Raw genomic sequence first — 17961 nt, 5'->3', positions numbered from 1 at the left:
TGCGGCACAAGCACACCCTTTCCCTATTTTTACTTTGGCCGAGCTGCAGATATCTTTCCCTTTCTCAGAACACAGTCCTAATCACTGAGAGAGCCTAAGAATTGCAATATGTAAGTTGGTTATATAGATCTGAAGGTCTCAAACTATCTATATATAAACAACTTCAAATTTTCAACCTGACTCGAAAAACTGATAGCCTTAGTTTCCAGCAGACTCCTTGCATACAGCACATAATTCGCAAGCGAGAAACGCTTTGGATCGCTCCCAATTTCTGTTTAATTTTCGAATCAGACCATTTGCATCGATAAGCTCATTTCCCTGGGAAAATTCTGACCAATGACGACATACATGGTTTAACTGAAAGATTCGGAAAACCTGATGAAAACCCTGGCAGGCGTCAAAGGGGAAATATTCCTGTAAGACAAGACTCTGTCCTCGAACTTAATGTGAAGTTCATAGTTTGTCCTAAAAACTCAGCTATAATGGCAATTTTTTGTGCCATTTGGGTATTTTGTACAAGCCTGTAAGAATAAAGATCTTCCCCCCCCCCCCCAAAAAAAAAAAAAATAAAAAAAAAAAGGAAAGAAAATAATAAAAATAAAAATAAAAAAGAAAAGAGAGAGTGAGAGAATAGAGGAGCCCAGATATATGGGCCTTGCTTTAATGCAGCGGGTGCGCACCGATAGAGCTCCTAAAGCGCCCAGAAGTACACTTAGAAGGACCGAAAGTCAAACCAGTGAATTCACTAGTGAGGGGCGGAACAGCAAGTATAATCGCAGGAATACACGCAACTCAGAAAAACAGGCGCATCAACTGCAACGGCCAGCGTTCATACACCTTTTCGTCCTGCCGTGAAGGAGAATCGACTCAGAAGACAGCTGTCAGCGACGCTCATACGCGGGAATATTTGTTTTTGAGAAACAAAAAATTATGATAAATGGGCAAGGATATCATTTAGAGAGCCGAAACAAGCAATAAAGGTGAATAGATCATGCCAATGCATTGTAAAACGTAGCAGATTCGTTTACGAGGTAAGACACATCAGGAAGCTCATCGATAAGATGCGCCATCAGCTCCGACTGCTCTTCTCGGCTTAAGCTTCGGTCCCTCCAGCCAGTATTGGGGTATGGTTGGTTGAAAAACTGCGAATATTGACCACCGAATGCGCTTGTCCAAATCATAGGATCCAGCGGGGCGTTACCATAGGAGAGATGGCTGGCCATAGTTGATGCAGCAGAATAGTTAGAATCCCAATTCCGTAAACCGGTGACAACAGACGGAAACGAATTATGAAACGAGCTTGGGTCAAACAAAAGATGGGGTGGCGCTAAAGAGGAGGGGGAGTCGCAAATCGGAAGAGGCGCAGATTGCTGAGTGGGAATCGAGTCAGTGAGGTACGGCGAAAGCGATGAGTGAGAAACGGTTGGCTGAGAATCTGAGCTGTGATAACTATTGCGCGAACAACATGCTTCCAGAGAATCATTGGTTCCATAAGAACACTCCGATGATATCGTTGGTGACCTAAAAAAGGAGGGATGCTCTGGCGGCATTAGAGTGGCAGATGTAGCAGGATCGGGACTCGACATTTGCCGCGGAGTGGTGACATCGTGTGAAGAAGCTGGAGACGGTCGATTCGATGGAGTATGTACCACAAAGGATTCATCGCTGTCATAAGCCTTGAGACAGCCAGCTATCAAGCTCTTATAGAGTTGTCTGCAGGACTCGACCCCTGGCCAACGCTCAGCACTAACAGCAAGTACTTCCATGGCAATATTAATGTGCTGGATTACTTCCTCTATTGGATGCTCATGACGAATGCCAGGGTAAGAAAGTGACCAGAGAATCGTATTTAGGGCCATGCACACGGATTGGGTCCATATCCAAGTCAGATCCACCGAGCCTGTTGTCACTTGATCTTTGTGCATCTTGATATTGAACGCACAGGCATCGTAACACCTCTGCGCCGCCTGTAACGAAGGCTCTGGAACCTGTGGCGAGGGCCGGTACATAAAGACAATCATGGTATTACGCCTTCCTTCGAACCTGTAGCGCGTCAGTCGTCTTTTAATTCCGTATTAGCTGTGTCGTAAATGTATGGAACATACCAAACCGGGCTCAGTCCACTTCCTTCATCGTTGGTAGGACAGGAGTTAACCCATTTATCGATTTTCTCTAACATCTGGGAAAACCATGGATCTTGGTCATCAATGGGTGTATCCCGTTTTCTCAAATAGAGGGTGCGCCGTATTTCAGCTTGAAGAAGGCGCATTTTGAAAAAGTGGATGGCAATGCACTTTTTCATTATAGGCTGCGCTTCTGGCGATACGCCTTGAGGAGTGATGTACTTGTCATCGACAACCTCAAAGAACTTCACATTAATATGATCATGAGTAACGCAGAAAGCGCTCGGCCGGCCAAGACTGTGTGAGAGACCGTACTCCATGGATGTTACGATCCAGAACAGCCGTCTCCGCATATCAACTTCAAGGCAGTTCAAAGGTTCGCCAGTTGGCGACGTGGCAATGGTAGTTTCGTCAGTAAGGCCCAAATCTTGACATATTTTCACTGCGGTTCCGACAACCCAATAAGCTGCCGTCCGCGTGGGGGTCAGAAGTGAGTATTGACCAATGAGTACGAAGCATTGCAGGGTGGAAATATCCATCTTTCTGATGCTGGCATCCAAGTACGGTAGAGCAGCCAGGTAGAACGCATCTGCTAATCCGGCGAATTGCGTGCTCAGCTTTTGCATGCTGATTGCAATGACGATCCGCAACTGGAAGTTTTGGCAAGGATCATCGGAGCCATTGTAAACCGCATCTACGTCCTGTCTAAAGGATGGCTCGTGCAAGGTGGGAAGCATGTATTGAGCTGCAACTCAAAGTCAGCCGACCATGATGCAGGGTTAACCTGTGCGCAATCGCTATATAATACCCTTTGCCATGAACAGGTCCACCAATCTCTCAGTCAAGCCCCGGTCAGGCAGGTCTGGTTGGGCTACGGAGCTAACCAGCGGATATATTTTCGACGTTGGTTTCTGGCTCTCTTTCGTAAAAACGTATTTGATCTCTTTGGCAGTTATCTCATTAACAACCTCCTTTATGCTTTTGGTGTCCGTGTTTTGTTTTGCCATCTCCATCACGAAGCGAGTGATTGCGATGCCACTCGACGGCCCCAGAAATCTCGATTCATCATTTTCTTTAAATTTGATAAGGCCTCCCCCCCGAACCATGAGTTCGGGGTCCGGCGAGTTCTCGATCTGACTTTCCACCTGTGCGAGTTCTTCGTGGAGTCTCCTGACCTTGTCTTGAAGCTGCAAGATATATGTTCTCGGTACAGTCGTATTCTTGACCGGATCGAAATAAACGCATTTGGAGTCGCTCCGCTGGCATGGACCGCATCGAGGAATTCCAGTGTCGCATCTAGATTTCCTCTACCGGAACCTCATGAAATAACGCGGCGGATTAATACAAGCCAAAGAAAGCAGCAAGTAAAAGGAGGCAAATTGAGAAGTGGCTATCAGGGACGTATTGCTCTTGTAGTTCTTACCTGTCTACATCGTGTGCAGGCGGTTAATGTATGCGCAATGCGCCCGCCCATCTGCTCCTCTGGAGACTGCGGGGAGCCTTTTGGCAACAGTGTCCCGCGGGCGGCAGAGCGCGGTGGTTTCGAAGCACCGGCATCCATTGGGACAAGAGCTGCGCGAAGAGACAATGCTCAGGCTTCATCGTCATCCTCCTTGCGGCGGGCTTGCGGTGAGCGAGCTTGATCGACGCAGCTGAAAGAGAGTTTGGCCGATTCGGGATGTGGGGACGAAATTACTGACTAAGCCCAGCCCTGTTACCAGTCGATACGCACCTTGCGCTGGTAGCAACCGAGCTGATACCGGTGTATTCTCAACCTCTGTTACCTGAAGGCCAGGGATTTGCACGTGACGCAGCTGGCGCGGCCTGTGCGGAGTCGGCGACAAACGAACGACAACCAGCGGCGACTGTTGGGCACCCTGACTCGCCAGGACGACGTGCATCCAGCGCATCGACACCGCGTCCGGAAGTAACAATTGATGGGGCTATCCATCTATCAAGACACCCTCCCAGGAGGCACTCTGTGCTTCATGCGCCGGAAAACAGCCCACCCCCCAAATAACAATCGACTGCCGAAGGCGGAGCCAGAGCACGAACAGAGAGAGGGTTGCAGTGAAATAATAACGCTATCACACAGCTCACAGCATCATGCCATCCAATAGGAGCGGGGAAAGGTGAAAAGCACAGAAACATGAACAGGGGAAGAAAACCACCAAGGTGGAGAGTCACTTCCAGGGTTCATTGAAGGGCGAAGCTCATTTTTTATATCCAAGCCCACAGCCCACTCCCAAACGCTAATATCTGCACAGACGTGTGATCCTTCTAATAGTAACCTTGAATAAGACTGATCAGTTCACTCCGCACAGTTGGTCCCCACAACACCTGCTTTCCTGCCCCGTACTCTGTACTGCTCAGGACTTTCACCTGAATACAGACGCAGCATTATCCACTTTCCGTAAAGCTAAGTTGATCATCGCAAATACGTCAATTACAGTATTTAAAGCTTTCTCTCTATGTCCCATCTTCTATAAGAGGACCATCTAATGAACATAATGATAGCCAACTAAAATAATCTCCTGAAAATTATCCAGCCCAAGCACTGAGACCATGCTGCAGTGAAGATTCCGGGAACAGTGAAAGCTAAGCTTTATATGGAGATGTTTGCAATCAAAAAGTTTTTGGAGGGATTTTAAACTCCATATGAAACCAAGATGAAAAAGTTGCTGAGTGATGAAGATAGTGACTTGGTCCATTCAGCCGCTGCTGAGAAATGCTCTTATGGCTCCAGTCATTGTGAAGAACAAAAGGAAATCAAGACCTGATTTGCCTGAAATAGCAAAATGATAGGGCACAAGACATACTTCTGAAGGTGTGTGTGGTTCAATTTCAGGTTCATGGTTTGGGCTAAGACTCATCCTGCTTGTAGCAAGGCCCTCTAAGCTGACACGCTCAGAACAGCGGACGAAAGCCTTGTTTCTTGGCTGTGATATGTAATCAATTGTACTCCGTAGTGTTATCCGGTATGTTTGCTCGAGTGGTACCCAGATATTGGTATGTATAGAAGTCTTATTCTAAAGGAATTTCATTGCACGAGACGCGTGGGAGTCATATGCTGATTCATATCCTTGTTATTCCGTACAAATCCTAGATAGCGGACATTCATTGATATCTTAACTACCGAGGTGAGTTCCATGGAATCCCGTGCAATTACAAATGGGCCTAGAATAGAGCAAGGGTACGACCAAGGTCGTAATTGGTCTCTGAAGGTGTTTCAAGTCAAAACGTCTCATAATAGTGCCAGGTATCTTTACAACACCCGCCAGTCAATTGGGTTAATTAACTAACCATTCCACTGGAAAGAGACAAATCTCCCTCATCCATTCATTCCGCAGCTGAAAAAATGGTTAAAGTTTTCAGTTCAGCGACTCCAAATGAACCAAGCTCTTTCTTCCGAAAGCCCATGCCCGGCTATACGCAACTGCCGATGACACTCCCGTGCTGTTGGTTACAGCCCTGTAGAATCGATATCTTCCCTGCAGGGACTGGCGAGTCCGTGGGAATTCTCAGGTCGCTGGTGGCCAATAACACCATGGCGCACTACTGATGAGGAGCGGGCCTTTATCCCACTACTGACACTCATTGAGACGTCTACATGAGTATACGTGAGTCTGACCTCCCTGTGGCATGTGAAGGGGAGCTTTGCAAAGGAACAGACCCATACAACAGTATACACGTCTCTGTCTGAGTTTGAGTATTATTCGGTCAAGGATTCTAATGATGTGCACTGCTAGTCAAAAAAGCTCCCGCGGGTGATCGTATGGATATGAACAGTTTAGGTATATACGAGAAACGAAAACAGACATGACTGTGGAATGGTTTTGGTTCCACAAAATGGGGCAATTTCGACGTCGAATTGTCAAAAAAAACGATCCGCGTCAATAAAAGGAGAGTCCGTAAAATTTTCGAGTATCTTCCTCCCCGTATTCATCTTATTGATAGCTCATTTAGAGGTTCTCAAACATAGCCTTGATACCAGCCCAGGTTTCCTCACCGCTTGGGATAATCTGGTCAGGTGGAAGAACGAAACCGTATCTACCAGTATCACGGAGCTCAGCAGCGAAACCTAACTCAATATTTCCAACATCAACAGCCCAGTCGACGCTGTTTCCGTTCGCCTGATAGATAGTGTTGCAAATTGGGCCAGTGGTGAAGCTAGTACCGTGAACTGCCTCGACTGCCTGGCTAAAGGCGTTCGCGAGGGAAATATGCATGTCGTGGTTATCAGGGGTCTCGGAGCAGCTGTAGCCATATGCTGTTTTAAGGGGAAGAAAATATCAGCGTGATACTATAGAGAAAACAGCCAACGGGAAAGAAAAGACAGATAACGACAGAAACGAGAAGGGAGCACTAACGAGTCATGAAGAGCTGAGAGTAGGAGTGCCAGTCGATGTATTGTTTTACACCCTGGCTCTCTACAAGTCTCGGAAGGTATTCGAGCCAAAGTTGGGTCTCTGGGGCGTCACCGGGCTGGGCTCCTATTGATATGAAATAAGCGTTTTGCGTGACAGAATATGATGGTTGAGAGAGATGCACCTCTGTAAGTTTCATCGCAAGGATCTGGAGATGAGCCGCTTCCTTCCCACATGTAGGGCCAGTTGCGGTTCAGATCAGTACCGGGGCAAGCACCCTGGTTAGGGGTACGGTTCTTGCGCCACATGCGGTCACGGGTTTGGGTGAAGACGAATCCTACATAATTGCAGTTAGCAAAAGATTTCTTACGCAAGCTTCAATTGGAAAGCATCCCAGGACGAGGCATACCGTCTGGGTTAGCAACGGGGAAGATGTAGAAATCATAGCTGTCAAGCATGGCTTGCACTGTAGCGTCGGCAGCACTGGAATTGCTCAAAAGGCTGGCAGCCATATATTCCACAACCTAAAACCACGATTAGTTTGCCGAATACAGGTAGCTGCAAACCATAAAATGAGGGATCTCACCATGGTGGTGATCCATTCACGGGCATGGGTAGTTCCGTGCCAAACCACAGCAGGTTTTCCTTGTTCAGCTCCCCAAATATGGATTCCCTGGATAGGGCGGTTCTCGTAGCTGTTTCCAACACTGACAATCTCGGAGTTCGAGGAATGCTGGCTCTGGAGCTCGTTGAGCCAGTTCATGTGGTCATCAAAGCTGTGATAATCCATGAACCACTCGGAGTCGGGAGCGGTTGCATATGATCCAGCTAGATCAAAGATTAGCGATCGAAAAAAGAGTGTCTGCGTCTCGTGTATTTACATACCTTTGAAAGCACTAGAGTGAGTGGATTCACTCTCGATAGAGGCTCCGAGATCCTCGTGCATAATCTCTGTCTTGAGGCCAGCGATGGCCTTGTTGAAGGCCGAAAGCTGGTTTGGTGGGATAACAATATCTGCATCGGAGCCGGCAGCTTTGGGATATTTCCATGTATCCAGCTTCAGGGTTTTAATGATATCGACAACCTTGGCGTGGTTGCTTTGTTCAGTTGGGATGCGAACAACTTTGTATCCGCTGTAGTTTACATTGGGGACGGCTGCGGCGAGAGCAGACGCCACGAGCGTCGACAGAACAGCGAGCGACTTCATGATGCAATGAGAGAACGACCCAGGTACCAGACAATGCTTCACCAGTCCGGAAATTTGCAGGCACGGCCGACTTCAGTACGGTACTTGAACGCCTTGAGACCGCAAAAGACGGAAATAAGAGGAGAAGATCAGTCCTCAGGATTTCGTCAGGACTTTATAAAGAAGGCTATCCCGCATGGATGATACCGGTTTCCTTCGGGAAGTCATCACGTATGATCATATACCGCGTGCCATGCAGGCATGTCCTGCGGAGAAATGATGGTGCAGAGCAACTAATATTTAACGTGCGGAGTATTCCGTCCCACAAATTAGGTGAGTGGCAGCGTAAATCCCAGAGCTGCAATTCTAATGTGAGCCATTTCCACTGGCTGCCATGCACGCTCTCAGCCAAACGGTATCTGGAGTTAGCTTGACGTTTTACTCGCGAAACCAGAGACGGGCGACCAGCCAAAACACCCCCAATTCGCCCCACATTCATAATCGGACGGCAATGATCTTCATCAGGGACGAGTACTCCGTATGTTTCGGGAAACGTCAGTCCTCAGTAAATCGGTCGCCGAAGTGAGCCGCCAGGGGCGAGGGTATCTGACTGGCCACAGTTTCAGGCGCGCCAGTACCAGACATCATCCCACGGGACAGAATGTGTCACCGGAAGCCACGCCGATCAATCGCAAGTGGCCTTTTCTTTTTTCATTCTGGAATACTTGGAGTGATCAAACGCGCAGTCAACTAATTTCCATCCTTGTTTCTTGCAGGAAACCACATGCTGTTGAGTTGTTGATGATGAATTTGTTCATGAGACCGACCTGCGAAGCATAAATGGGCAAATGAAACAGCCCTCCCAAACAATTTTAAGTCGACACTAGCTCTAAGAGTTTCAAACAAATGCTTATTTATTACTCTTGTACTCCGTACTATGCGGGCATGAAAATTTGTCAAAGCAGAGCAGCCAGAGGCGGCAAACATGACGAGAGGTTGTGAGTTGACTCCGCATTCCGGAATAGACCTTGATAACCTGCTGTGGTTGTGGGGGGGTTTATCCAGGGACTGGACGAGCCGAAAATCTTGGACGCCGCCGAATCAGCGCTCGAAAAAAGACGTCGAAGAGTGGAAAGGTTGGGTTGCACTCGGGCCGTATCAGGAAGATGAGCATCCTCCAGGCGTTGCTTCCCGTCAAGACCCCACTCCTTCGCCAATGCGAAGATCGACTCAAGATCTTCTGTCGAGGGATTCGGCTAGCGCTAGCTGCGTCCTCAATGTCGCAAGTGATCTTCATACCGGTCCGGTGGGCATCCTCTGACCACGACAGTTGAAACGTCTCCAGCAAGGTCCTGAAGGCCGCTAAATCCTTCGAAGAAACCGACGCCTCTCCTGGCTGCTCTCCGTCCAGAGCAACGCTTCACGTCGCCCTGCGATGTGATGGGTCCTTCGACGGAGGTGCAGTTAAGGTTGTCGGGGCGGTGGAGCCAGCTACCCGGCTTCCGGCTCGCTGACTGGTTGTTATTACCCCTGAATCTCACGTGATTGTATTGATTACTAAGTTTATTCGGCCAATCAGCGCGCGTTGACTGCTCGCTCACTTTTTATTTTTTTTTCAAAAAAAAGGGGATAAAAAACTGGGAGTGCAAGGAGGATGTAATGAAGACCGAGGATGTATGGATTGTTAACCCCTGCCCCATGCCGTCCTTCCCCCAGTCAAGTTATTCTACGGAGTCCTCTGAAAAAAGACGCGTCACACGACGTCGGGGCTTTTCCGGGGTACGGAGGGCCTTCTGTCGAAAAGGGACCCAGAAACGTTCCTTTTTTGTGCCGGCCGACGGCGGCAACGGAAATTCCATGGCAAGCGTCGCGTCTCGTACTCCCGGCTATTTTGTGCAAGAAGCTCAGGGCGACAATAAGGCGTTGGAACCGATGAACCCTCTCGTCAACCAATTGGAAAATAGCCCGCGCTTCTACGAGGACCTTGTTGTCTGCATCACAAGTGAAGGGCGTTCGTCCGCATTCCACAGTACTCCGTATTCGGGGTTACGCGAATGATGCAATGTCTTTGTGAACCCGCCCCCCCCCCCCCCCCCCCCCCCCCCCCCCGGTACCCCGTATCCCCTACTTCGCCTCAAATTTTCACCGAGTTTGTGATCCAGATGCTTCATTAACACACTTCATTGCCGTTTATCAAAAGGGATAATAATGTACATCGAAAAATAGGCAATGGCATTAGCACAAAGGAAAGAGGCGCCGGGCCTCAGAATTATTCAATAAGACGCATAGGCCGTAAAAGAGCGATCCCCTGTTTTTTAAAATAAAAAGATAATCAACGTTTGAAATCTCTATCTTTAGTAATATATGTATATATGAAAGGAGCGGAAGAGAAGGAATAGGTAAAGGAGTGGAAACGGAGTATCGCGCTTGAGTATCCCTCTCTTTCGAGTCATGTTGAACAGAGGAAAATTCTATGTCACTTACACGCCACTATTGTTATACAGCAACCGGTTTGTGGTGTCTCGTCCGGGGTTGCGAATTCGAGGCTGTGATAGGCGCTTGATCCGGTTGCAGACTTGGCCTGAGGAAATTCCTTCAAGGGCCATTAAGTAAGCTCCCACGCCAGCAACATGGGGAGCAGCCATGGATGTGCCAGACAAAACCCGTCTCGCATTGTTAGGGAACACGGAGGGGATTTGGTCGCCCGGTGCGTAGATATCCACTGAAAGCCAAACAACACCGTCAGCAAGGGCCTTTCGGTCATTTCACTCGTACATTTGGAGCAACGGTTTATAAACCTACCAACACTCCCAAAATTGGAAAAGTCCGCCCGAGTGTCTCTTTCTGTGCTCGCTGAAACCGTGCATACCCCACGAGCCGAGGCGGGTGAGGTATTCGCTGCGTCTTCCTGCAAAGGGATCAGAATACACAAACTGCCAACGCAGGTTGGAGAAAGGACACAGCATTTTTAGAACTCACCCCATCGTTACCGGCTGCAACTGCAAGAAAGATACCGGCGTTTGCTGCATTTGTAGCAACCTGGTTGAACGCACGTGCCCCGGTTCCACCCAAGCTAAGGTTCATAACGGCCCTCCCGAGGATGTTGTTTCGTCTGGCATGGTCTACACACCAGTTGATACCGCTAATGATGCCGCTAGTACTCCCACTGCCTTCGGCATTGAGCACTTTAACAGCAACGATGTTAGCTCTCTTGGCCACGCCGAAGTTTCTCCCGGCAAAGGTCCCGGCGGTATGAGTTCCGTGACCGTTTTCATCTTGGTTGACATCGTTAATCTCATTGGTACCCCAAGTAGCGCGTCCCTCGAACTCAGGGTGCCGAATATCAATACCCGTATCAACCCCATAGATGGTGATTCCCCGACCGGCGGATTCATCAAAGATATAGTCACGGTTACCAGGCCTCTTGTTAGAGATTCGTCCCAGTCCATAAGAGGGAGCATTCCTCTGGGTGACGAAGGCGGTAATATTCACCATTCGGTCTGGCTCAACATACGCCACCTAATTCAAGTCAGGAAATTGGGGTTAGTCATGGGCGGCATGATTCATCTCTCACAGCAGAGTTATTTGCTATTTGCTCGATCGTCTCCCGGGCAAAAGAGCCGCTATAACCTTTCATCCCAGTCGCGCTCCAAGTGCGAGATACACCGCTAAACGCTCCTGCACGCTTCCGGGACTTACTATTCATACTCGTGGCCCAAGTTCTGTGTGATTCGAAGTCGGATTCAGAAATTCCTTCATTCATGACAACTATGTACGAATCTGGAATGACGTCGGTAGCGCCGGCGGCGGCATTGATCATCTCACCTGCCTGGGCGGCAGGGAATGCCGTGATTAAAAGGAGAATGGCGCTGGAGAGGAATCCCATGGTTGATGATGGTTAGGAGTACACTTGAGGGCCCTGCGATGAAAGAGATGTTTATCGCTTGGTGATCAGTGGTGAGAAGATGGAAAGAGACAAATATATATCCAAGGCGGCGGGAAAGCATCCCAATGAATTAAGTGTCGATAGCATCCGCAAACCTGCGACACCTTCAGAGGGAGCCCGATTTACTTTACCCCGGAGGACTCTTCATGCAACGCGAGACATCTCAAACACCCAGTGTACGGTGATTTGTTCCGTTTGCTGTTTTACGCCACAGCAAAACATCATGAGCCTCGTGCAGTCCTCAGAAGAAAGGTGAAATTATTTGTCGGGCTGTAAGATTTGGCTTGGTATAGTGGTATGCCGAATAGACTTGGTTTAGGGGCATACGTCTTCGTGTCGCTGGAGCAAAGCTGGCTTTAACGCCAGGCCATAGCAAACAAAGACTACAAAGGAAAAATAACATGCTCGGCCCTCATGTGCGGACGATAGATTCAAATCGGCCATGAAGCAGCCGATTAAGTAATGAAAACCAAGGGAATATGTGATTCTATCACATATCTTGAGGTTAGGCATATTCTGCCTACTGGCACTGGACATGGAAATTTCCTTTCCAGTGATCGAGTGAATTGTCCTTTGCTGTGTGCTTTGATCGAAGGATCCGACCATCAGGAACCATTCCCAAACCTATGAAGTCAGACCAAGACTCAAATCTCAAACCCTAGTACCGGTGCCACATGTCTAACACACATAGAGCACGTTAAAAATGCGCGCTTTGTGTCCTTCGCGATACCATAGCGCAGACGCCACGCCGTACTCTGATATACAAGCAAGCCGAGCTCCATGCTCTTTGATGGCGGGATGAAGAACGCCGGTCATACGAGGAGGGGAAAAAAAGAAAAGGAAGGAATCTCGACCTCGTTCGACGGGTGGCTTCCCACTTATCTGAAGCCAGCACACATCCAACCGAAATGCGTTCGAACTCTGAGCGAACCGAGCCGTATTCTGCGACACGACAAGTTCCATCTGCAGCTACAGATGGGTCTCCTTGCTCCCTAAATAGTAGCAGCATGTGGTCTGACCGGACGAGTATCCTCATAAGCGAAGAGGTAAGCATCAGTCATGGCCGCCGCTACCTGCCCTGGCCCCCTAGGAAAAAGTTGTCCGTCCGTCTGCCTTGCCTGTCTGCCCGTCTACATACACCCCTTCATCAAACCAGCAGCGACGTTGGAAGCCTTCGCTTGCGCTCTCATTGGCTAAGGTCCCTGTCTGAGCTAACATGCTTAGTCACATAGCTGCAGCCAATCACGGCAGCGGGATAGGCTATTCACGTGATCACACCCCTTGCCTCACCGCCTTGCAGATCGCAGGCTGAAACTCGACGGAAAGGAAATGCGCACAGAGCAAGACCGCTTCGCACCAGCCAATTCGTATCAGACGGGTATCGGGGCCCCTGTGGTTGTCCCACTGTTTGATCTATTTTAAATCTGCTCCTTCGTGCCGACTGCGCCGGTGAATATGGGCCCTCGGAGAGATTCTGCAGAGCCTGTGGATCTCACCACGCCGGTCCCGAGGATGTGGTGCCTTCTTGAGATCTGATCACCATGCAGATAGTGGACATTACATCAGATATTAGTCATCATGCCCTTACCCATCACGTGATATGTAGAAAGCTCCATAGCGGATTTTGGGGGGATTCGGAAACCGTAGATCCACCGGTTCCGATATGTGGATTTTGGGATCAATATATATCCATGGAAACTGTAGAACCTTAGTATATTTTTATCTACATTTCCAGCTTGGAAACATTCTGCGCACTACTTTTGGTTTATCAACCATTACAAGTGGATTAGAGTGGATTACAGAGTGGATTACAGAGTATATTACATGACTATTTGCAAATTCACTATGTACAAAAATTGATCTAAAAATGATTCAACAAGCATGTAGGATCCTAGGAATCTAGGAATTGATTCAACAAACTTGTAGGATTCCTAGGGGTCTAGGAATTGATTCAACAAGCATGTAGGGTTCCTAGGGATCTAGGAATCGATTCAACAAGCATGTAGGATCCTAGGAATCTAGGAATCAATTCAACAAACTTGTAGGATTCCTAGGGGTCTAGGAACTGATTCAACGAGCATGTAGTATCCTAGGAATCTAGGAATCGATTCAACAAACTTGTAGGATTCCTAGGGGTCTAGGAATCAATTCAACGAGCATGTAGGATCCTAGGGGTCTAGGAACTGATTCAACGAGCATGTAGGATCCTAGGAATCTAGGAATTGATTCAACGAACGTGTAGGGTCTGAAGATCGAAGGGATGAATCTATCAACAAAACCATCAGCAAATCCATCAATAATCAATCTAACTAGGTAATCAACTTAGCAAATCTCAGCAGCTAGGTAGGGTGGTTGATTGGTAGGTTGGTTGATTTTGGAAGGAAAAATCAACATGAAAGAACAAACAAAGCCCTTTGATCTTGAAAGATTTTCAAAGCTATACCATATTTAGTTAGGAAGCCTGATCAAAAACCTCAGCTGGTGCATGATACATTCCAAATTTTATATGTTTCAGACCCTTTATACATATATGAGAAGAAATGGTTGCTATACTGTAGATCTACAGTTCTCAGTTGAGAAACTGGTGGTTGTCGGATAAATGTTTCCCGAAGGTTGCCCAGAAATCTCATTTTTCCGGTATGGCTCCAGCTTCATTCGTCCTCCGTAGTAGTGACTCGATCAAAAAAAATCGAGGAATGGAATCAAATTGAACTAAAGCAAGTCATGATTGCATGGCCTTGACCTTGTCCCAAGTTTGCACCGTGGATCCTTCAATGCAATGACATCTGCGTAGAGAAGAATCACGCTGACAGCAGCAGCAGCGCGGGACGTTGGTTGGAGTATCCCCGTGTTGTCATTCGGGAGTGAGCTCCGCCAGTGGCTGCAGGCGACGAGTGCCTAGACGAGCGGGCGGGGTTAACCGGAATTGGGTATCACAACACCCTCCACGCAGCGCCCCAGAGATATCAGAACCCTGCCGCGTACGCGCGTGTCCGGTGAATCGCAGTTCCCCAATAGGCGACCAAACCGTCTCTCGCCATCAAGCTTCTAAAACAAACTTCTGATCGGTCACACCACCCTTGATCAAGCAACCTTCTGGTCGATTGATTACAACTATTACCTTTCTGCGTCTGATGGCGCTCAGTAGATGCATTTTATAAATCATAGGCGAAGGTAAAATGAGCCCTTTGCCTGAAATTTTTTTTAAAAAAGACCCCAAAACAGTTGCTACCAAGTAGTGAAACCTATTGGCAGGTCTCGGTCATCCAATCAACCAGATTCGTGACATTTCCATGCTCTTCCCCACGGTTGAAATAGGATGGGATAAGAAGTTGTACGGAGTACCAAGAGTGAGGCACCAAGAACGAGCCTGGATTTGGAATTTAACTGGAAGCCAGGGAAAAGACTGGAGAACTTATTTCGTATACTGGTGGGAGACATGGATCGGCGTCTGTGTCTGCGACCCTAAGGTAGTTGCCGAAAGACGGCGAAGCAATGCTATCGATTACAAAGTTCTTCTCATCGGTACCCTTGTTGCTATCGCTCGCTGAATGTCCGTGGCCTTTTCTTGGGTTCAGAGAGAGAAACATGGCGCCCAGCTATAAGATCGGGATACTCTTCCCGATGGAAGGCGCAAATATGTGGCAAAAAAAGATTGATCCAAGCATGTTGCGAAGCCTGATCGCCGTTGGGAGCAGTCATGTTTTTAAGAGTACATAGGCAGCCGTGCCTAACGCAAGCAGCTTGATTCGGGGAACTCGAGACGACTCATTATTTGTCCAAGACCCAACTCCCGTTCACAAGGCACGTTTCTTCTTCCTTCTCCGCATTTTGCCCATCTAACGACGATACTGGGTATGTTAGCATGCGAATCTGATTGGGGTCTCCCGATGCAGACTGCATACGTGCTTGTTGGGACGGCTACACACACATATGGGCCACGTTGGTAATCATAACTGGGCTGGTCAACCCTCCCTTTCTTTATTATCATGCACGCCGCTCGATGCATGATTGTGGAAGTGGATGGAAGGAGGGGCTCTAGAGCCGCTACAATCGTAGTTATGGTGGCATTGACGAGGCTGCAGCGCCTGTAGCTCACTCAGAACCTGAACTGTGCAGGTGTCCAGCTGGGATGAAGACAACAGCAATGCAGAGGGACTATAAGCATCTGGTGCGAAGCACTCTTGTCATTTCGCAGTATAAATCCCTTCAATTCCCACCCAGGGGCGTCGTTTTCACTTATCCACATGTCCCTCTTGACCTAGTAGAGTGAAACTAGAAGAGCGAAACAAAGCGAATGCCTTGATTCATGGGAAAGAAACTCCCTAACTATAGATTCTCGAAAAGGAAAGGTCGAACTGTCTCAAAAACTCAGTCTATCATTGATAACGCCATTGCTAGGTTTTCTCGCAGATATTCAACCTATAAAGACACAGTGAGTTGGTTTGAACATGTCATAAGCTCTGTGAAGGGAGAGGGGAGGGACTTATCCCAATCTAATAACGTTTTCCACCGCCAGATGCCCTCAGGTAGCAGAGTCGCTCCTGCAGCTAGAAGTGAACTATATAGTAAGGATGCCCAGATTGTCATCGAAGAGCAATTCCAGACAGTCATGGACTCTTTCCAGAGACTCTTTGGGATATTCAGCGTGGTGAATAAATCCGTGTATTATCGCGATTTACTCCATCTCGAACAGGTCATGGGCGCAGAACTGGACAAAGAAACACATCTCCGAAATTTGACGAATGCGGTGTCAGCAGTTTCCCAGACAAAAGATGAGGAGATTAGAAAGCTCGCCGAAGAAAACGAGAGGTTAAAGACGGAGCATGAGACCTTCGAGGAGAACAAAAAGACCTTTAAAGCTGAGAAAGAGGAGTTTGAGAAAAAATGTCGCGACATGGAAAAGAACTACAAGAGTCGGGAGGAAGAGCTTGAGGAGAGGTTTAAAAACAAATATAAAACTGCGGAAGAACTTCTTAAGAAACGTGTTGAGAGGGAGAAGAAGGCGGTGGAAGAAAAGGTGGAAAGCGAACTCGAGGAGCTCAAATTCAGCAACGCAGAACTGAAGATGAAACTCGAGACAAAAATGTCCGAGTCCGAACTCAAGATTGAGAGGTACGAGGCGTACGAAAAATTGCAGAAGGAAAAAATCAACGACCTGGAATCAAAGCTGCAAGTCGTTGACCCCAGTTATGCGATGAGCAAGAAGTCCAGCACATACTAGTAAGAGAGAAAGCGCCCTCTTGAGCAATAAAAACATGAAAAGCTAACCTCCATCTGCACAACCAGTCACGAGATCTTCGGGAGATTTTCAGATAGGATTGCGAAGATTGCGGACGATCATTTTGGAAAAAGCCCACCCGAGGATCACATAAACATCGTACGTCCTCCGTACTACCAATATGAAGATGATTTTGGTTCCTTTTTTTTTCTTTTTTCTTTCTTTTTTCCTTTTTTTTTTTTTTTGGCTAACAACGCAATAGATGCAACTTTTAGGACAGCAGCACAGACTTTCTGAGGTCAGTGAAATATTCAATTATGCTTCCAGTTCGGAGACGGAAGTCGCAGCAAACCTCAGAAAGTGCGCCATTCGCCATTTCATTGCATCTCAAGTCGCTAAGGTGCTCATGAATTCACCCTTCTCCCCAAGGACATCAGATGGTCATCGGGACAATAAGGGTCTGCAAGCTATTCATGACTCATCAAAACTCAACAATCACCAAAGGATGTTGTGGAGAATGATCACTTTGAGAGCTATTGATAGCCGCGCCGGGTTTACAGCATGGGCTAAAGAGCTATCAGCTGAGGCCATGGAGAAGATTCAATGCCTCGTCGAAAACAAGCAGCATAGTAAAATCAAGAGAGAGCTGGCAAGCCTGTTCGAATTTACACTTGATGTGTGGGACGTAACGATGAGAGACGGGCGTAATTTGGTGATCAATACGCACCCGCCCAGCAAGAATAACGGGACGTGGAAGTTCATAGACAACCCTTTGCCTTTCAGCAACGGAAACGGTAGCACTACAGCAACTGCAGTACCGAGAGTCGTAAAACCAGAGTCGTTTGCCATCTTCCCTCGGATCACAGGGGAGTTTGAAGAGGAAGGAAAGAATGAAGATATGAAAGAAGAGATTCTCCATCCGGGAATTGGGCTCTTCTCTGATTCTCCTGTGTTCGAACTGGGCCTAAGGGAGTTCCGGGAGCTTAAGAGAGAGGTCAACAATTCCCATAAGCGACATGCATCCATTTCGTCCCCAATAATAGCAGAGCCGCAGCAGCTATCACTTGACACAGGAGCTGGCAGGCCGAGAAATGGGTCGACCTAACCGTTGGCATTGG

The 17961-nt window shown here is 47.9% G+C and overlaps 6 protein-coding genes across 6 annotated transcripts; 2 read left to right on the top strand and 4 right to left on the bottom strand.

Annotated features, from left to right (window-relative positions):
• Positions 1 to 959: 959 nt before the first annotated feature.
• Positions 960 to 4365, bottom strand: D8B26_006698 (uncharacterized protein). Its single transcript, XM_066125266.1, has 4 exons — positions 3547 to 4365; positions 2932 to 3430; positions 2106 to 2868; positions 960 to 2043 (listed from the first exon to the last, which is right to left on the bottom strand). The coding sequence occupies exons 1-4, from the start codon at positions 3682 to 3684 to the stop codon at positions 990 to 992; spliced, it is 2454 nt and encodes an 817-aa protein (XP_065981348.1). The 5' UTR covers positions 3685 to 4365; the 3' UTR covers positions 960 to 989.
• Positions 4366 to 6085: 1720 nt separating this feature from the next.
• Positions 6086 to 6352, bottom strand: D8B26_006697 (uncharacterized protein; the record flags this gene model as incomplete). The annotated part of the gene is made up of 1 exon (XM_066125265.1): positions 6086 to 6352. The coding sequence occupies one exon, from the start codon at positions 6350 to 6352 to the stop codon at positions 6086 to 6088; it is 267 nt and encodes an 88-aa protein (XP_065981347.1).
• Positions 6353 to 6488: 136 nt separating this feature from the next.
• Positions 6489 to 7697, bottom strand: D8B26_006696 (uncharacterized protein; the record flags this gene model as incomplete). Its single annotated transcript, XM_066125264.1, has 5 exons — positions 6489 to 6616; positions 6675 to 6827; positions 6900 to 7014; positions 7077 to 7318; positions 7376 to 7697. 5 exons carry the CDS (start codon positions 7695 to 7697, stop codon positions 6489 to 6491), a joined length of 960 nt encoding a protein of 319 aa, XP_065981346.1.
• Positions 7698 to 8661: 964 nt separating this feature from the next.
• On the top strand, positions 8662 to 8997 carry D8B26_006695 (uncharacterized protein; the record flags this gene model as incomplete). The annotated part of the gene is made up of 1 exon (XM_066125263.1): positions 8662 to 8997. The coding sequence occupies one exon, from the start codon at positions 8662 to 8664 to the stop codon at positions 8995 to 8997; it is 336 nt and encodes a 111-aa protein (XP_065981345.1).
• A 1159-nt stretch (positions 8998 to 10156) lies between these two features.
• SUB9 (Secreted subtilisin-like serine protease sub9) lies at positions 10157 to 11562 on the bottom strand (the record flags this gene model as incomplete). The annotated part of the gene is made up of 4 exons (XM_003070142.2): positions 10157 to 10398; positions 10479 to 10584; positions 10656 to 11195; positions 11251 to 11562. 4 exons carry the CDS (start codon positions 11560 to 11562, stop codon positions 10157 to 10159), a joined length of 1200 nt encoding a protein of 399 aa, XP_003070188.1.
• Positions 11563 to 15931: 4369 nt separating this feature from the next.
• Positions 15932 to 17948, top strand: D8B26_006693 (uncharacterized protein; the record flags this gene model as incomplete). The annotated part of the gene is made up of 4 exons (XM_066125262.1): positions 15932 to 16057; positions 16142 to 16845; positions 16912 to 17002; positions 17106 to 17948. 4 exons carry the CDS (start codon positions 15932 to 15934, stop codon positions 17946 to 17948), a joined length of 1764 nt encoding a protein of 587 aa, XP_065981344.1.
• Positions 17949 to 17961: the final 13 nt, after the last annotated feature.

Source organism: Coccidioides posadasii, chromosome 3 (genome assembly GCF_018416015.2).
Source record: "Coccidioides posadasii str. Silveira chromosome 3, complete sequence".
In the NCBI taxonomy this organism is placed as follows: domain Eukaryota; kingdom Fungi; phylum Ascomycota; class Eurotiomycetes; order Onygenales; family Onygenaceae; genus Coccidioides; species Coccidioides posadasii.
Note: the sequence above shows the minus strand (reverse complement) of the source record. Positions and strands in the feature narration are given on the sequence as shown.